This window comes from Mauremys mutica, chromosome 25 (genome assembly GCF_020497125.1).
Source record: "Mauremys mutica isolate MM-2020 ecotype Southern chromosome 25, ASM2049712v1, whole genome shotgun sequence".
Taxonomy (NCBI): Eukaryota; Metazoa; Chordata; order Testudines; family Geoemydidae; genus Mauremys; species Mauremys mutica.
The window spans coordinates 7,863,815-7,877,040 of NC_059096.1; the positions used below are offsets into that span (position 1 = coordinate 7,863,815).

A 13,226-nucleotide genomic window follows, 5' to 3' on the forward strand; every position below is an offset into this window, starting at 1 on the left:
CCATATAAAGCCCCCCTCACCCAGCGGAGACCTGATTCGACACACACAACCCACGGCCGCTGCCCTCTCTTCACAGGACGTGGGGGGCGGTTAGGGGTGGTGTCCCCAGCACACCATCTCCACCCTGACCCGTTGTGGAATCCAAATCCTAGCGCACAGGATAGTTGAGTAGCCCCACGCACGCTATACTGGGGGGGCAAGAGGGGGACAGACAGGCCTAAAGTCAACCAAGAGGGGGCTCACCCCACCCCCATGCTCGTCTGGGAGAAGCGGGGGAGGGAGGAGGGCTGCGATGGAAAACAGGGGGATGAGTCATGTGGATACAGTCCAAGGAGCAGCAACCCCAACCAGTTCCCCAAAATCTGCTCCAACTCTCCCCCCCCGCGGCTAGATATCCAGGCCTCCCAAATCCAGCCATTCCCTGCTCTGCCCATACCCCTCTGTGGCCCCCAAACCTGACACCCCTCCCAACACATGCTGCTAAAATCCGTACCCGCTGCCTGCCACAACCCCCACTGACACCCTGCCGGGAGCTTCACCCCTCTGAGGCGGCACTAATTTTCTCTACAACAACAAACTCATCACATTTGTGGGCCCCGCCTCCAGCCCCTCAATTCAGACTGTGACAGGGGGAGAAGAGACTCCCTAATACTCTGATGAGATTCGGCTATGCCCGATACAAAACACGGGGGAAGGGCTCCCTAAATCCTTGAAACATACAAACAGGAAAGGAAGTGAGAGCCCAGAATTCCTGTTCCACACGGCCCCGCTTTCCGCGCTCACCGGAGCTTTGCTTTGGGAGCAGGCGGCGCGTCAGGGGAGATCGTGCCCTTGGAGGGGGAAAAAAACGTGACAGCAACACCCCGACCCGCTGCTTGGATCTGTTACTGCTCAATACTGTCACCGTCGCCCTGCCTGGTGCTGGGGAGAGGAAGTGGTGAAGAGTTGTTGGGTGAGGAGGGAAGGGCAGGGCTTTAAGCGGGGTGGGGGGAGTCATGGGGACCCAGTTTTGTTTTCCTCAAGTGTCTCTTAGTAAGTTGGGCTCCCCAGTCTACATTGGGGGCTGGGGGGGACCAGAATGCAGCAAGGTGAGAGATGAAATTGCTGGTGCTGTGAATGCATAAAGGGCGAGGGGTGAAGGAGGGGGAGTCTAGTCCCAGAGTCTAGTCCGAGAAACACTGTCCTTGCATTCACTGGCCGTAACAAAAACCTGGCAGGAACAAAATCCCAGAAACGGAGCCATCTCTTCCAATCAGTGGTGGATTTTGCAGAAAGGGGGCAGGAGCAGGGGGGTGGGGCAGATGGCCCGGACGCCTGCTGCCCAAATGTATCCACCCCTCACGGAAAAAAAGACACCAACATTATTTAAACACTGGATTTTTCTTCCCCCGTCTCAGTCACTTTCTACTCCCACGCTCTCTGGGTGAAAGCGCCCCAGCCTCGCCCAGTGGAAAGGTGCAAGGAACTGGGACCCACTGACATGTGGGGGCGAGGTCACTCTCTGATCTGTAACAGCCAGTGACCCAGAGAATGGACGCGGAAGGCAGCAGGGCCTTTGTGGTGACACACACACACGCATGGGTTATTTTCAGAACCACTTACACACCCGTTTAAAAACCTCCTACGGACAGGGATGAAACGCTAGTCACAGCTCTCCACCGGAAAGGGGATATTGATACCAGTCTATATATTCATATATAGCCCGTTATATACTAATATAGATATATGCGTAGCTGAGAATCCTGTCCTAGAAGCCGCAGCTTCCTGGGAGCTCAGATCTCAGCCGCTTGGGTCTACGGATAGGTTTTTTTGGATCAAGTTTCCCCAATGTTCCTTAAAAAAAAAAAAATAATAATAATCTGAGCAGTATCATCGGAGCTGGTAGCAAAACAGATTGGGCAGATGGGCCCCGGAGGTGTGAGATTGGTGGGCGTGGCCCCACCTCTATCACAACCAATGTGGCAGCCCGGCTTTGGAACGGGATGGCACAGCTGGGCTCCTTTGGCAAGCACCATCCCGCCCCTATTCCAGACACACGCTTCTCTAGGCAGGGCTGATGCCCGCTGGGAAGTTTGTGCCAATCGCGCCCACCTCCCCACCCCCAAAAACAATCTGCACACCGACCTGACGTTGGCGCCGCTCATGTTGGGGGCGCGAAGCCAAGCCGTGCAGCTAGCCAGAGACAGAGATTTTGATTATAAAAAGATGGATCTTTCTCGCTTTATAAAAGAAAAAAAAATAATACAACAACACGACAACCACCGACACAGATGATCTCTCCCTGCAGCCGAACCCTGCTCCCGTGCCCGCCCCCTCCCAGCTGACAAATGCCCCGTTCCAGTACAATAATTGGTCACTTCATTGTAAAAAAAAAAAATTTAAAAAAAAAAAAAATTCAAATCTGGGATCCGCCTGCCACCATCTTTGCCCAAATGCTGGTTGAATACGCCGGATCAACCATGTTTCCTTTGGGCGATGCAATGATCAGCTCCCAATGGTATGCTCTGTAACAGCCCCCTAACTCCCCCACCCCAGTGCCAGCCCTTCCCGCCCCTGAAACTGGGCAACATCTTTTTAAACTCCCCCCACCCACCCCCCACCCCACCCCAAACACACACACACAAAAAAATTCTCCCCCGTCCCCAGAGGGAAATGCTGCGTGGTAAGTTCATTCCAGGAGCTCTTAAGTGCAGTGGGACTTTGCTCTCCAGGAGCTCCGGGTGCAGCTTCAGACTGTACAAGACCGTCCCCCTCCTCCGGCTGGAGAGGCAAAGGGGGAGATCGTCCCGACGGCCGAGTCCTGAGCCGCTCGGCCCGCGCACCGCCGGAACAACGCTCTGCGCCTCTTGCCACAACATTTTTGTCGCTGTTTTGTTGTTGTTTTAAAAAGGATTTTTGTGAGAGGGGGGTTGTATAAAGTCCGGAGGGGGTAGCTGGAAGTTGAAGGGGAAGGCGGGGGCAGCTGGGGGACTCCGAGGGGTAAAAATCCCCCTCCTTCTCCAAAAAACAAAAATAAAATAAAGAATCGAATGCAAACTCTATGGGGAAAAACAACACAGAATATCCCCTTCTTTCCCCCCTAAAACAAAGCCTTTTATCAGCTGCCCCTCACCCCCCATTAGTGTGAAATTCTTTAAGAGGGAGGGGGGGGAAAAATTAGCCACAGTGATTTTCCCATCCCCCTCCCTGCAACCATCAACCCAGATCTCCAGCCGGGATATTCCTGGTCAGGGTGGGGTGGGGAATTACTGAAAGTCCGGCAAGAAGGTGGCGCTGTGGGCATTTCAGTTGGAGTCCGAGTCGGAGGAATCGCCCGAGGAAGAGGAGGAGCTGCTGCTGCCCTCGGAGTCATTGTCATCTTCCTCTTCGTCGTCGTCCTCTTCGTCGTCGTCCTCATTCTGGGGCGAAAGGCGAAGAAAGGGTTAAGAGTCTGGGGGGAGGGGTGCTGGGGAGACAGGCCCTGGGATGGTGCCTTGTGGCCAAACCCCACCGCACACGGGTTTCCCACGCCAGCACCGCACACAGACGGGACCGCTGTTGCATAAAGTCCCACCCAAAAGACGGCAGTACAGCGGCCCGTAGGTCCATCACGCCATGGCTTGCATGCCAGCAGCCTTGGCCTGCTCAGCCCGCGGGAACGGGTGGCACGGCAGGAGGAGGGATGGCCGTTTGCGGCACTGGAATGCTGTCCTGCCGCGGGTCACCCTTTACAAGCTGGTTTGACTGAAACCTGGCCCATGAAGTCGAAAGAATAAATAAGATTTCACGGCAAGCAGGCTGCCTGTTATTTGGAAGTGGGGACTGGAAAACCCATGCTGCAAGATTCGGTTTTGATGCTGCTGGTCACTAGATCTCTGAGCTCTCAAACGGCGGTCGGGAGCGTGGTTAAGAATCGGGGACAGGCAGCACGGACCCCTGGGGTCCAAACCCAGCCCTGGCACCATTGACCAGATTCGGACTTCACGGCCGCTGGTGTAAATCCAAAGTAACTCCATTGACTCACTCCATGTTTACACCAGCGGGACGGAGATCAGAATCAGGCCAGATATCTTCAGCAGAAGACACAGTTAAGACATTGTAAATGGTTCTCTAGGGAGAGAACACGGCATGGAATGTGCTGCGGGTCGGGGCGGTGGGAAGCAACGGGCATAGCCCTGGCCCCTAGGCTTGTCCCAAACTCTGTGTCCTTGGGGTGTAGCTCCCCGCGCTGCGGACGCAGGTCAAACCTAAGGCCAGATACCCAGCCACTGTGAATGGGCGCAGCTCTTCTGACCTCAGTGCAGCGACGTCAATGCACTGGCTAGGGAGCAAACCGGGGTGGCAGCGGGGTGGGGGTGTGTGTGGGTGGGTGTGTGTGTGTGTGAAGTGAGCAGCACGGCACAGACGCAGCATCCCGCAGCGTGCCTCAGGCAGCCTCACCTCATCCCCATCCTCGCTCTCCTCCTCGCTGCTTGACTCCGATGAGTCCCCGCCTTCCTCGGACGAGTCCCCGTTGTCGTCATCGTCGTCGTCATCGTCATCCTCTTCCTCCTCCTCCTCCTCATCGTCATCCTCCTCCTCGGACTCCTGGGGGTCAGACGGATGTGGTGGGCGGATCTGGCCAGGCCTCGTGCCCCCCCCCCCCCCTGGAATCCCCACAATGGCAGAGTCCCAGGCCACGGAAAAGCAGGGCCTTCGGCTAATGGGTTAGGGCCCTCAGTGCAATAGATTCAAGACACCCAGGGATTACCCAGTGCCTCATGGGATCTGTAGTTTGGGTGCCACGTGTTACCATTCTCCGCTCCGGGCTCGGCTCCCTGGCTGGACTACATCTCCCAGGATGCACAGGCTCCCTGCACGAGTACCATGGTGCATCATGGGAGATGTAGTCCTACCACGGAGTAGGAAGCACCTGAACTGCAATTCCCAGACAGCACCATGGTGGCATTTCTAAAAACGTTTCCGTCTTTTGCTCTTGTTCTCCAAGCAACCCTCTTCGCAGCCCGTCCCGCTGGAGAGCTGCCCCTCCAGGTGGCAGAAACACACCAGGAAGTTGCCGGGGCCCAGGGAGGGGTCATGCTACTGGCCCAACGGGGGGAGGACGAGGGCACTTACCAATTTGATCTGCATGGCGGGCTTCATTTTGGGGTTCGGTCCCCGCACCTTCCCCATGCTCTTGCGCTTCTGTGGCAGAGGGAGGGGAAGAGGAAGAGTCAAAGGGGCCCCTCCGGAGGCTCCTCGGTCCCTCCCAGGAGGTCGGAGGTTAAAGAGTCCATGACCATCACCCACACCCACAGAAAGACCTTGGGGGGGGGGACAACCTTTATATTCTATTCCCAACCTTTATATTCTGACCCTGCCCTGCTGGCTACCCTTGGGCCAAGTAGCTTCCCCTTCCGTGAGCTCCGTTTCCTCCCCCGCCCTTGGTTCCCTGTGTCTATTTAGGCTGGAAGATCTGTGGGCCAGGAGTCTCCCTTACGAGGCGTATGGACAGCCCCTAGCAGGGTTCAGGCCTCACGGTGCAACTGGAACATAACCAATTATGGACTTTGTTCCCTCAAACGAAGGCTTTTTAAACCATCGTCAAGGAGAGTTCACACCCCCCGCTCTCCCCCCGTCGCAGGGGATACTCACATTTGAGGTGTGCTCTTTGTAGGCAGCTCGCTCCTGCGGTGACAGGCTCTGCCGAGACAGGAGACTAAAATAACCACCCGGAGGAAGGCAAGGGGGACGGAGCTACGTGACTGCGGGGGCGTTCCCAGCTCCAGGAAGGGGAGTTGTGCCGGAAAGGGGATGTGGGTGGAATGCGAAGACCCCTGTGCCGTTGGGAGTGCAACGGCACCGGCCCCTCTGTCCAGAGGGGGAATTTCCTTAGTCTCCTCTGCTTGAAAAGCATGACAGGGAGTTGGGGGACCAGAGTTACAGCTGGATCTGGAGCCACGGCCACTCTGAAATCTCTCTTGGGCTCCCGTGCTGGGAGAGGGGAAGCGACCTTGACCCCAGGGATAGCATCTGTCATAGCCACAGACATGCGCCCTATGGCACGAATGTTGGGGGGTTGGTCTGGGTGCACAATGTACAGAGAGAAGCTAAATCAGGGACACCTGAAGCCTCATTTCCCAGCGGTGAGGGGTGAAGAAAGACCCAAGACACTTGGGAACAGGGAAGGGGAAGGGTCAGTGGGGGACACCAGGGATGGGGTACCACAAAGGCCACGTACCCCGAAAGCATGAGGACTGGACATCCCAGGGGCGGGGGCGGGGACAGGAAGCCATGCTTGGAGTCAGAGCAGTTCTGCCCCCGGCCCAGCCGCTCACCTTGAGCCAGATTTCCAGGTGCATCTTGTACTGCTTCTGCTGCTCCTCAGCCATCTTCTTGTAATAGTCCTTCTGGCCCGGGGAGATGCGCTGCCAGCGGCTGCCGATCTCCACCATCCGCTCCTTCAGCGGCAGGTGGTTGAGCTCGCCGTTCGATAGCAGCTCCTGGGAGAACTTCTGGTAACCGTTCCTGGGGAGAGGGAGAACGGGGTCAGAGAGCGGCCAGCCCCCCACCCAGCGAGGGCCCATCCCAAGCAGAGCCGGGAGCAGCCAGGCAGGAAGAGGACCACGCCCAGAGTCCTGACCCCCCATCCTTTTACTCTGCTCACTAGACCCCACACTCGTCTCCCAGAGCCAGAAACAGAACCCGAGGAGCCTGACCACACACCCCCGTCCCTCTCTTCCGACCACCAGACCCCGCTCCCTACCCAAGCCAGAAACAGAACCCAGGGATTCTGACCCCCTGTCCCTCTCCTCCGACCACCAGACCCCGATCCCCACCCCACATCTGAGCCAGGAACAGAACCCAAGAGTCCTGACCCCCAATCCCTCCTCTCTGATCACTGGACCCCACAGTCCCCTCCTAGAGCCAGGAACAGAACCCAAAGATCCTGACCCCTTGTCCCTCTTCTCCAACCACCAGACCCCACCCCACAGCCGAGCCAGGAATGGAACCCAGGAGTCCTGTGCTTCTGCTCTCACCCCCAGAATCTACCCACTCCCAAAGGTGGGACTAGGACCCAGGCGTCCCAACTCCTGTTCCGCTGCGCTAGCCACGAGCCCACTCCCTCCCCTGAGATCCAGGAACCGATCCCAGGACTCCCTGCCCTACCCTGCTCTAACTATTAGACAACACTTCCCTCTCAGTTACCTGGCACTTGACTTTGCTCCACAATGAGCTACGAGCCCCTGGCAGGGTCGAGCTCAGTCCCCTTCCAGCTGCCTGAGCCCCAGCTTTGCCCCCGCTGGGCTGGTCTCTCATGCAGCGGCGGGACGACTGGCCTGTTTTCCACGTTGTGTGGAAGCAAGATGCCCCCCACACTCCCCCGGGAAGGATCGATACTCACATGGGGGGTTTCTTCGGCTCTCCCTGGAATTTCATCTTCTTTGAGGCGTTTGCAGAGCACGGGGGGGCCCTCATCTCACTCAGCTCTCTCTGGAGGGGGGACAGAGACGGACGAGGTGAGGCCAATCACCGGCTCAGCATACATCTCTCCCCCACCCACCCTCCAAGATGAAAACTTCAGGCAACAAGGCGATGGGTGGATCCAGCCCCTGGGGCAACCCCCTGCCCGAGATACAGGAGTCAGGGATGCAGAGTATCAGAGGTGGAGTAACAGCCCCCGAGGAACCCCACCGCCCTGGCCGCAGAACAGATTCCCTGACCCCGGGGAGCGCAGGGACGCACCTCGTAGCGCTTCTGGTCCTCGGCCGCCTTCTTTATCCACATCAGCTTCTCCTTCTTCTCCATGTTGTTCCAAGTGGCCTCCATGGCCTTCAACGCCTTCCCCCGGTCGTTCTGCGGCACAGGGAGACCCGGCAACGCTCGGGTTACGCACCGGACTCTGCTCGGCTCGGTCACCGAGCGCGGGCAAGTCGCTTCCTTCCCCCGACCCCACAACATGGCGATATTTACGCCTCCCTGCCCCGGCGAGACCAGGGGACTGATATTTCTAGGGGCCGTACAATGCAGCACAGGGCCGGTTCTCCTCCATACAACCCCCCACCCCCATCTCCTTTGCTACCGAGCACCCCGGAGCACCCAACCCTGTTACGAATCGCCGCGGCTAAACCTATGCCCGTCCCAGAGGGGTCAGACCTAGCAGGCTGCCCCGAGACGGAGCCCGCAATCAGGGAATGTCCTGTTCCTTCTCCAGCAGGGGGGCGTGGAGGGTGGGGGTGTCCCTGTCTCCTCTCTCTCTAATCCCCCCCCCACCCCCTAAGCGCCTCACCTTGAAGCGAGCCAGGTAGTCTCCGATGACGCTCTGCTGCCAGATCTCCTCGGCCGTCTTGGGCGACTCGGGCAGCTTGGCGCGCTCCTCCTTGTCGGAGCCGTGCTTCTTCTCCGACTGCGCCTTCATGGCCGCCTCCCGGGCTTTGTACTTGGCCTGGGCAGACACACGGAAGGGCGGTGTTTAAGGCCCAGGTCTCTCCAACACCGTCCCCCGGCCTGGCTCCCCCCTCGGCAAACGCCTGCCCCTCCCCCTGCCGTCCTAGCTATGAAATAACCTGGGTGCCTGTGAGCTGGACCCCCCCGTACTCCCATCCCCCCCTCACTGAGGCGAGAGGGGGAGCCTGGTTGGAACTGGCCGTGGAGGGTGTTCTCAGCATAGGGGGCGGGGGGAAGGGGTGTCACACAGACCAGTAGGTAACTGCTCCTTTTCTCCTCTCCCCATCGCTGTGCCAGGCGCCAGGCACATGTCCACACACCTTCCCCAGGCAGTCTGCACAGAGCAGCGGTCCCCAAACTTTTGACCTGTCAACCACCCCCCTGGAGCTAGGGGGCCAGGAATGGAGCCATGGCTCGGTGGGGGGGAGGGGGGGCAGAGAGGGGTAAGGGGGCCGAGGCTGGGGGCGGGCTTGGGACTGGCAGCTGGGGCCCGGGCATGGCCTGGAAGCCGGGGTCAGCAGCCGGGGCCAGGAGCGAAGCTGGGTGTCACTCCCCCCCACAGCTCTGCCCCCCCCCAAATGTTCCTCTGCGCCCACCTAGGGGGCGCGTCCCACCGTTTGGCCACCTCTGGCATAGAGAAAAATCAAGCCCACGCTCAATAACCCTTCCCCTCCCACACACACACACACACACAAACCTTCCAGCCAATGCGTAACTTCCGACACACACACCCTCGGCTGTGAGCTAACCCCCCTGGGGCCGGATGGACCACCACTCCACTCCCCCTGCCTCCCCCCGGCCAGGCTTTTAAATCCAGGCTCAAGACCTCTCCGGGTTTAATCCCGGCAAGTTCTCATCTCTTTGAGCTGCTTGTTTAGTTCTGGTGTCTCATTCCACACAGCGGGTCCCGGGCTGCATGGCTGGAATCAAAGGCGCTCCCGAGAGAGGCGAGGACCCCACTGCTGAGGAGCGGGGCAGCCGCCAGGACCCATTCATTTGTGCCACCCGCTGGAGCCTTGATTGTCACGGTGGAGAAAATCACAACAGCATACAGCCAGGCAGGGAGTGACCAGGGCCTGAACTGCTGGCGTCCCCTAGAGGGGATGGATGCTACCGGCATCCTCTGGGGCTCTCGAGAGAGGCGAATTAGCTAGAGGTGCTGGTTGGTAAAACAAGGCATCTAACGAGCGTGTCATTGATTTAACAACCTTCTTCTTCTCTGAAAGGTCGTTCCACATCCGCGCCAGCAGCCGGGTCAGTTCGCTCTCGGAAAGCTCAGGTCGCTCTTCCTGCAGCTGCTTTCGCTTCTCCTCCGAGAAGATAAACATAGCAGAAATGGGCCGTTTGGGTTTCTCAGAACCTGCCTGTTGAAGAGCACAAAGGGTCTTGGTGTGGGGTTGAGTTAAAAAAAAATATATAGAATATGAAAAAAAAAAAGGGGGGGGTTTACAAAAAATCCCGCAGCAGCTTCCAATAGTCAAAAAAAAAAAAAAATCTGAATTTCTTTATGTTCTTTATTTTATTGGTTTAATTTTTCCCTGCTGGCTCAGCAGTTACTATTCAGAAGTCTTGAAGCTGGTTTAGAAGTAACTGGCTCTGTCCCTCTATTCTCACGACACGCACACGCACCCCCTGCACCGCAGCCTGCCTGCGCCGAAGCCAGCCCTCACCTTGCCAGTGTCCGGCGATGACTTTTTGGAAGCTGGGCTGGTGGCACCTTTCTTGTTCGCTCCCAGCATCTTCTCTTCCCCCAGCACCCTCTGCTGTTCCTCCTCGGGCAGGCTCTGCGTGGCAAGCAAAGGCAGGTGGGTCAGAGAGAGCACCAAAGAGGCGCGGGCGAGTTTTCAAAGGAGGAACAATCCAACCAAAAGGGAATGGAACGACAACAATGCTGCTGCTTTAATCTTACTAACGCCTTTGAGGATTTCAAACCACATGGGCCTCATATTCTCCTGCTCCAGAATCTGCCTACTAGAGAATCTCCATTAGCTGTACTGGGCCTATGACACAGTGCGGGATTTCCAGTCATATCCACTAGAGGGCAGTGGTGCACATAGTAAAATGTATATGCCCATTTTAGAGCTGGGGAAACAGAGGTACAGAGAGGATGTGACTTGCCCAAGGACACCCAGCGAATCTGTGGCACAGACACAAACAGATCCCAGGAGTCCTGACTCCTGGGCCTGTGATTTAGCCACTAGACAACGCTTCCCTTTTATGCCTCCAGGGATAGAGGGGAAAAGGACACCCCCACCTGAAATGTTTGGTGCTATAGGTACCATTTTCCAAATGCTTTGGCACCTTCCTAGAGCACCGGGTTTTAAAGCAGCGAACGTGCCCAGAGATTGGTTAAAACACCATGTGACAAAATGGACCCATCCAGAGACAGCTCAGCACAGCACTTCGGGGTGCTGGGCTCTCCCACAGCACGGACAGATACCAGCTCCGACCTGAGGCAGTCCCTGTCCCACCTACTCAGACAAAGAGGGACCTTCTCTCCTCCCCCAGAGAGAGGAAGCTTTATCCTGGGGGAAGTGGGTGGGGAAACAGACCTGTTGGTTTTTGCAAACAAAATCATTGCGTCCATCCAGACACAACACAGGGGCTAGCAACTCCCAGATGTTTTGGAAAAAGTAGCACCCGGGTCAAAACAAGGCCAGGCCCTGCCCTGCCCTCCCACACCAGCTGAATGAAGGCCAAATTCCCCCTCCACCCCCGAATTCTCTGTCCGCTCACACCCATTTACATTGGAGCAGCTCCTCTCACTCCGCTAAAGCTCCTCTGTGCAGGAGCCGGTGCTTTCTCCGGAGCTGGTCAGAGACTGGGGAATGAACGGCCATCCCTAGCAGCCTGGACATTCACCAGAACAAAACCCTACCAAAACAAACCCTCCACTGCCCACACCGTCCTCCCCCAGGAACGAACCACACGTGACAACTGTTAGTCAAGTTGCTTCACGCATGACTGGAAGGTGCTGGGATACTGCAGTGATAGGGGGTGGGATAAGACCCAATATATAAAGGAACAGACTTCTGGATTTACATCCGCCCCAGTGAAAGGAGACAGCTGGAGCTGCACCTGGGGAATACTGGGATACCACCGTGCCATGCCTGGCTCTTTAGCCCGTGCTGCAGAGAAAGACAGGCCCTCGCACACACAAAGTGCTCCCCCCACCCCACCCCAATTGTGCAACATGATTCGTTGCCCACGCAAAACAAAACAGACGAGCCGCGTAATGAAATGCCAAGGGAAGGCTGGCCGGGGCCCCCTCACGGAATGAGCTGGGCCACCCGCCGCGTCCCAGGCGCACCCACCTCCAGGAAGCGAAAGAGTTCGATTTCGTAATCTTTCTTCCTCTGTTGGAAAAAGCAGCAGGAGGGGAGAGAGAGAGAGAGAGAGAGACGGTTACTAAGAGACATCACCTCCATCCCCACGCACCAATCGAACACCCAGCAAAATCACAGGGGATCTGTGCTTGGCGTCAGAGCCAGCGCCGCACAGCGAGAGCGCCGATTCCCTCGGCCCGAGTCTCCAGCACCAACCTCGCCCACAGTCAGTGCTCGGGGCTTCTAATCCCATCTCCCAGCTGGAGGATCTCTAAGCACTTCACAACTCTAATCACTCCTTGCTTAATCTGAGGCTCGGAGAGGGCACGGGACTTGCCCGGCGTCATGGGCAGAACCCAGGCGTCCGGTTTCTCTCCTGGCGCTGGTTTCTCCCGCTACACTCCGTTCAAAAGGGCAGCACTCACGGCAGGTGGGGCTCAAACCCAGATCAAGGATTTAACGCGGCCACTCGAACTGCCAATACAGCTGCAGAAACCAGCTGTTTCTAGCTGTTCTCCCCTTCCCCAAACTCAGCTCCGCTGACGTGCGAGCCCCCGGCCTGTTCACCTGATCACACTTTTTGTGGTACGCGTCCTTCTCCTTCTGGGAAAGCAGCTTCCACTGCTGGCTGCACAGCACCATCCGCTCCGTGCTGGGGACGTCCTTCATGTTGGCCATCAGCTCCGCACAGTACAGAGAGTAGCTGTTCCTGTGAAGCAACAGTGGCTGTGAGTCGCTCGGGGTCGCCACCCCTTCCCCGCCCCCACGTTTCAGATGAGAGTCCTGCCCACACATGGCCATTGAAAATTCCCCAGCGGCGCTCCCTCTGGGGAACAAACTTGGGGGATTCCAGCCTGCTTCCTCAGGGTCACCTCCTGTCCCAGCCTACCGTGCAGCATTGCTGTGCACTGTTCAACAGCTGCCATGCTCAAGTCCAGAGGAGGCTGCATTTCAGTGGTGCAGCGAAAGAGAAGGGAAGCAATAATCCCAACCATACTGGCCTCCAAAATCTGGAGCAGCCAGTGCGTCAATCCACTTGGGACTGGCTGGATGCTGCGAGGTCAGTGCCACTGAAGGCCAGATACAGGCCCATGCCCAGGAGTCACGTGATTACTCAGAATCCGAGGGTACGTCTACACTACAGGCGCTACGCCGCAGCTGTGCCATTGTAGTGCAGGCGCGTCCTACTTGATTTTCTGTCCACTGCAGTTAATCCACCTCCCCAAGCAGCGGCAGCTAGGTCGACGGGAGCATTATTTTGTACACCTAGCTGCAGCTAGATTTTTTTCTACACCCCTGAGTGATACTCAGGTCGATCTAAATGTTAAGCACAGAGCAAGGCTGAGCTCTCGTTTAAAAAAATAAATAAATAAGGCTAGTCCTCGTGGTTGTGCAGGAAAACTTGAAACCGTGATCCGAGCGCAACGTCCGCCTGAATCTGCAGAGAGCCTGGAACGATCGCTCAGAGGAGGAGCTCAATGGGGTGTTAACTCC

The 13,226-nt window shown here is 57.3% G+C and overlaps 1 protein-coding gene across 7 annotated transcripts in view; it reads right to left on the reverse strand.

The window, feature by feature from the left end:
• UBTF (upstream binding transcription factor) overlaps positions 1-13,226 on the reverse strand; it is a 29,877-nt gene continuing 16,651 nt past the window's right edge. For 6 of the 7 annotated variants that reach the window (XM_044999262.1, XM_044999266.1, XM_044999260.1 and 3 more), the window contains 12 exons: positions 12,300-12,441; positions 11,721-11,762; positions 10,077-10,190; positions 9,615-9,770; positions 8,249-8,404; positions 7,705-7,815; positions 7,364-7,452; positions 6,297-6,486; positions 5,614-5,661; positions 5,095-5,163; positions 4,420-4,566; positions 1-3,398 (listed from right to left, as the gene is read on the reverse strand). In XM_044999262.1, coding sequence (XP_044855197.1) covers positions 3,285-3,398; positions 4,420-4,566; positions 5,095-5,163; positions 5,614-5,661; positions 6,297-6,486; positions 7,364-7,452; positions 7,705-7,815; positions 8,249-8,404; positions 9,615-9,770; positions 10,077-10,190; positions 11,721-11,762; positions 12,300-12,441 — 1,378 coding nt within the window. In that variant the 3' untranslated portion in view covers positions 1-3,284. The remainder of the gene's footprint in view (positions 3,399-4,419; positions 4,567-5,094; positions 5,164-5,613; positions 5,662-6,296; positions 6,487-7,363; positions 7,453-7,704; positions 7,816-8,248; positions 8,405-9,614; positions 9,771-10,076; positions 10,191-11,720; positions 11,763-12,299; positions 12,442-13,226) is intronic. The other variant, XM_044999267.1, reaches the window with a different exon arrangement.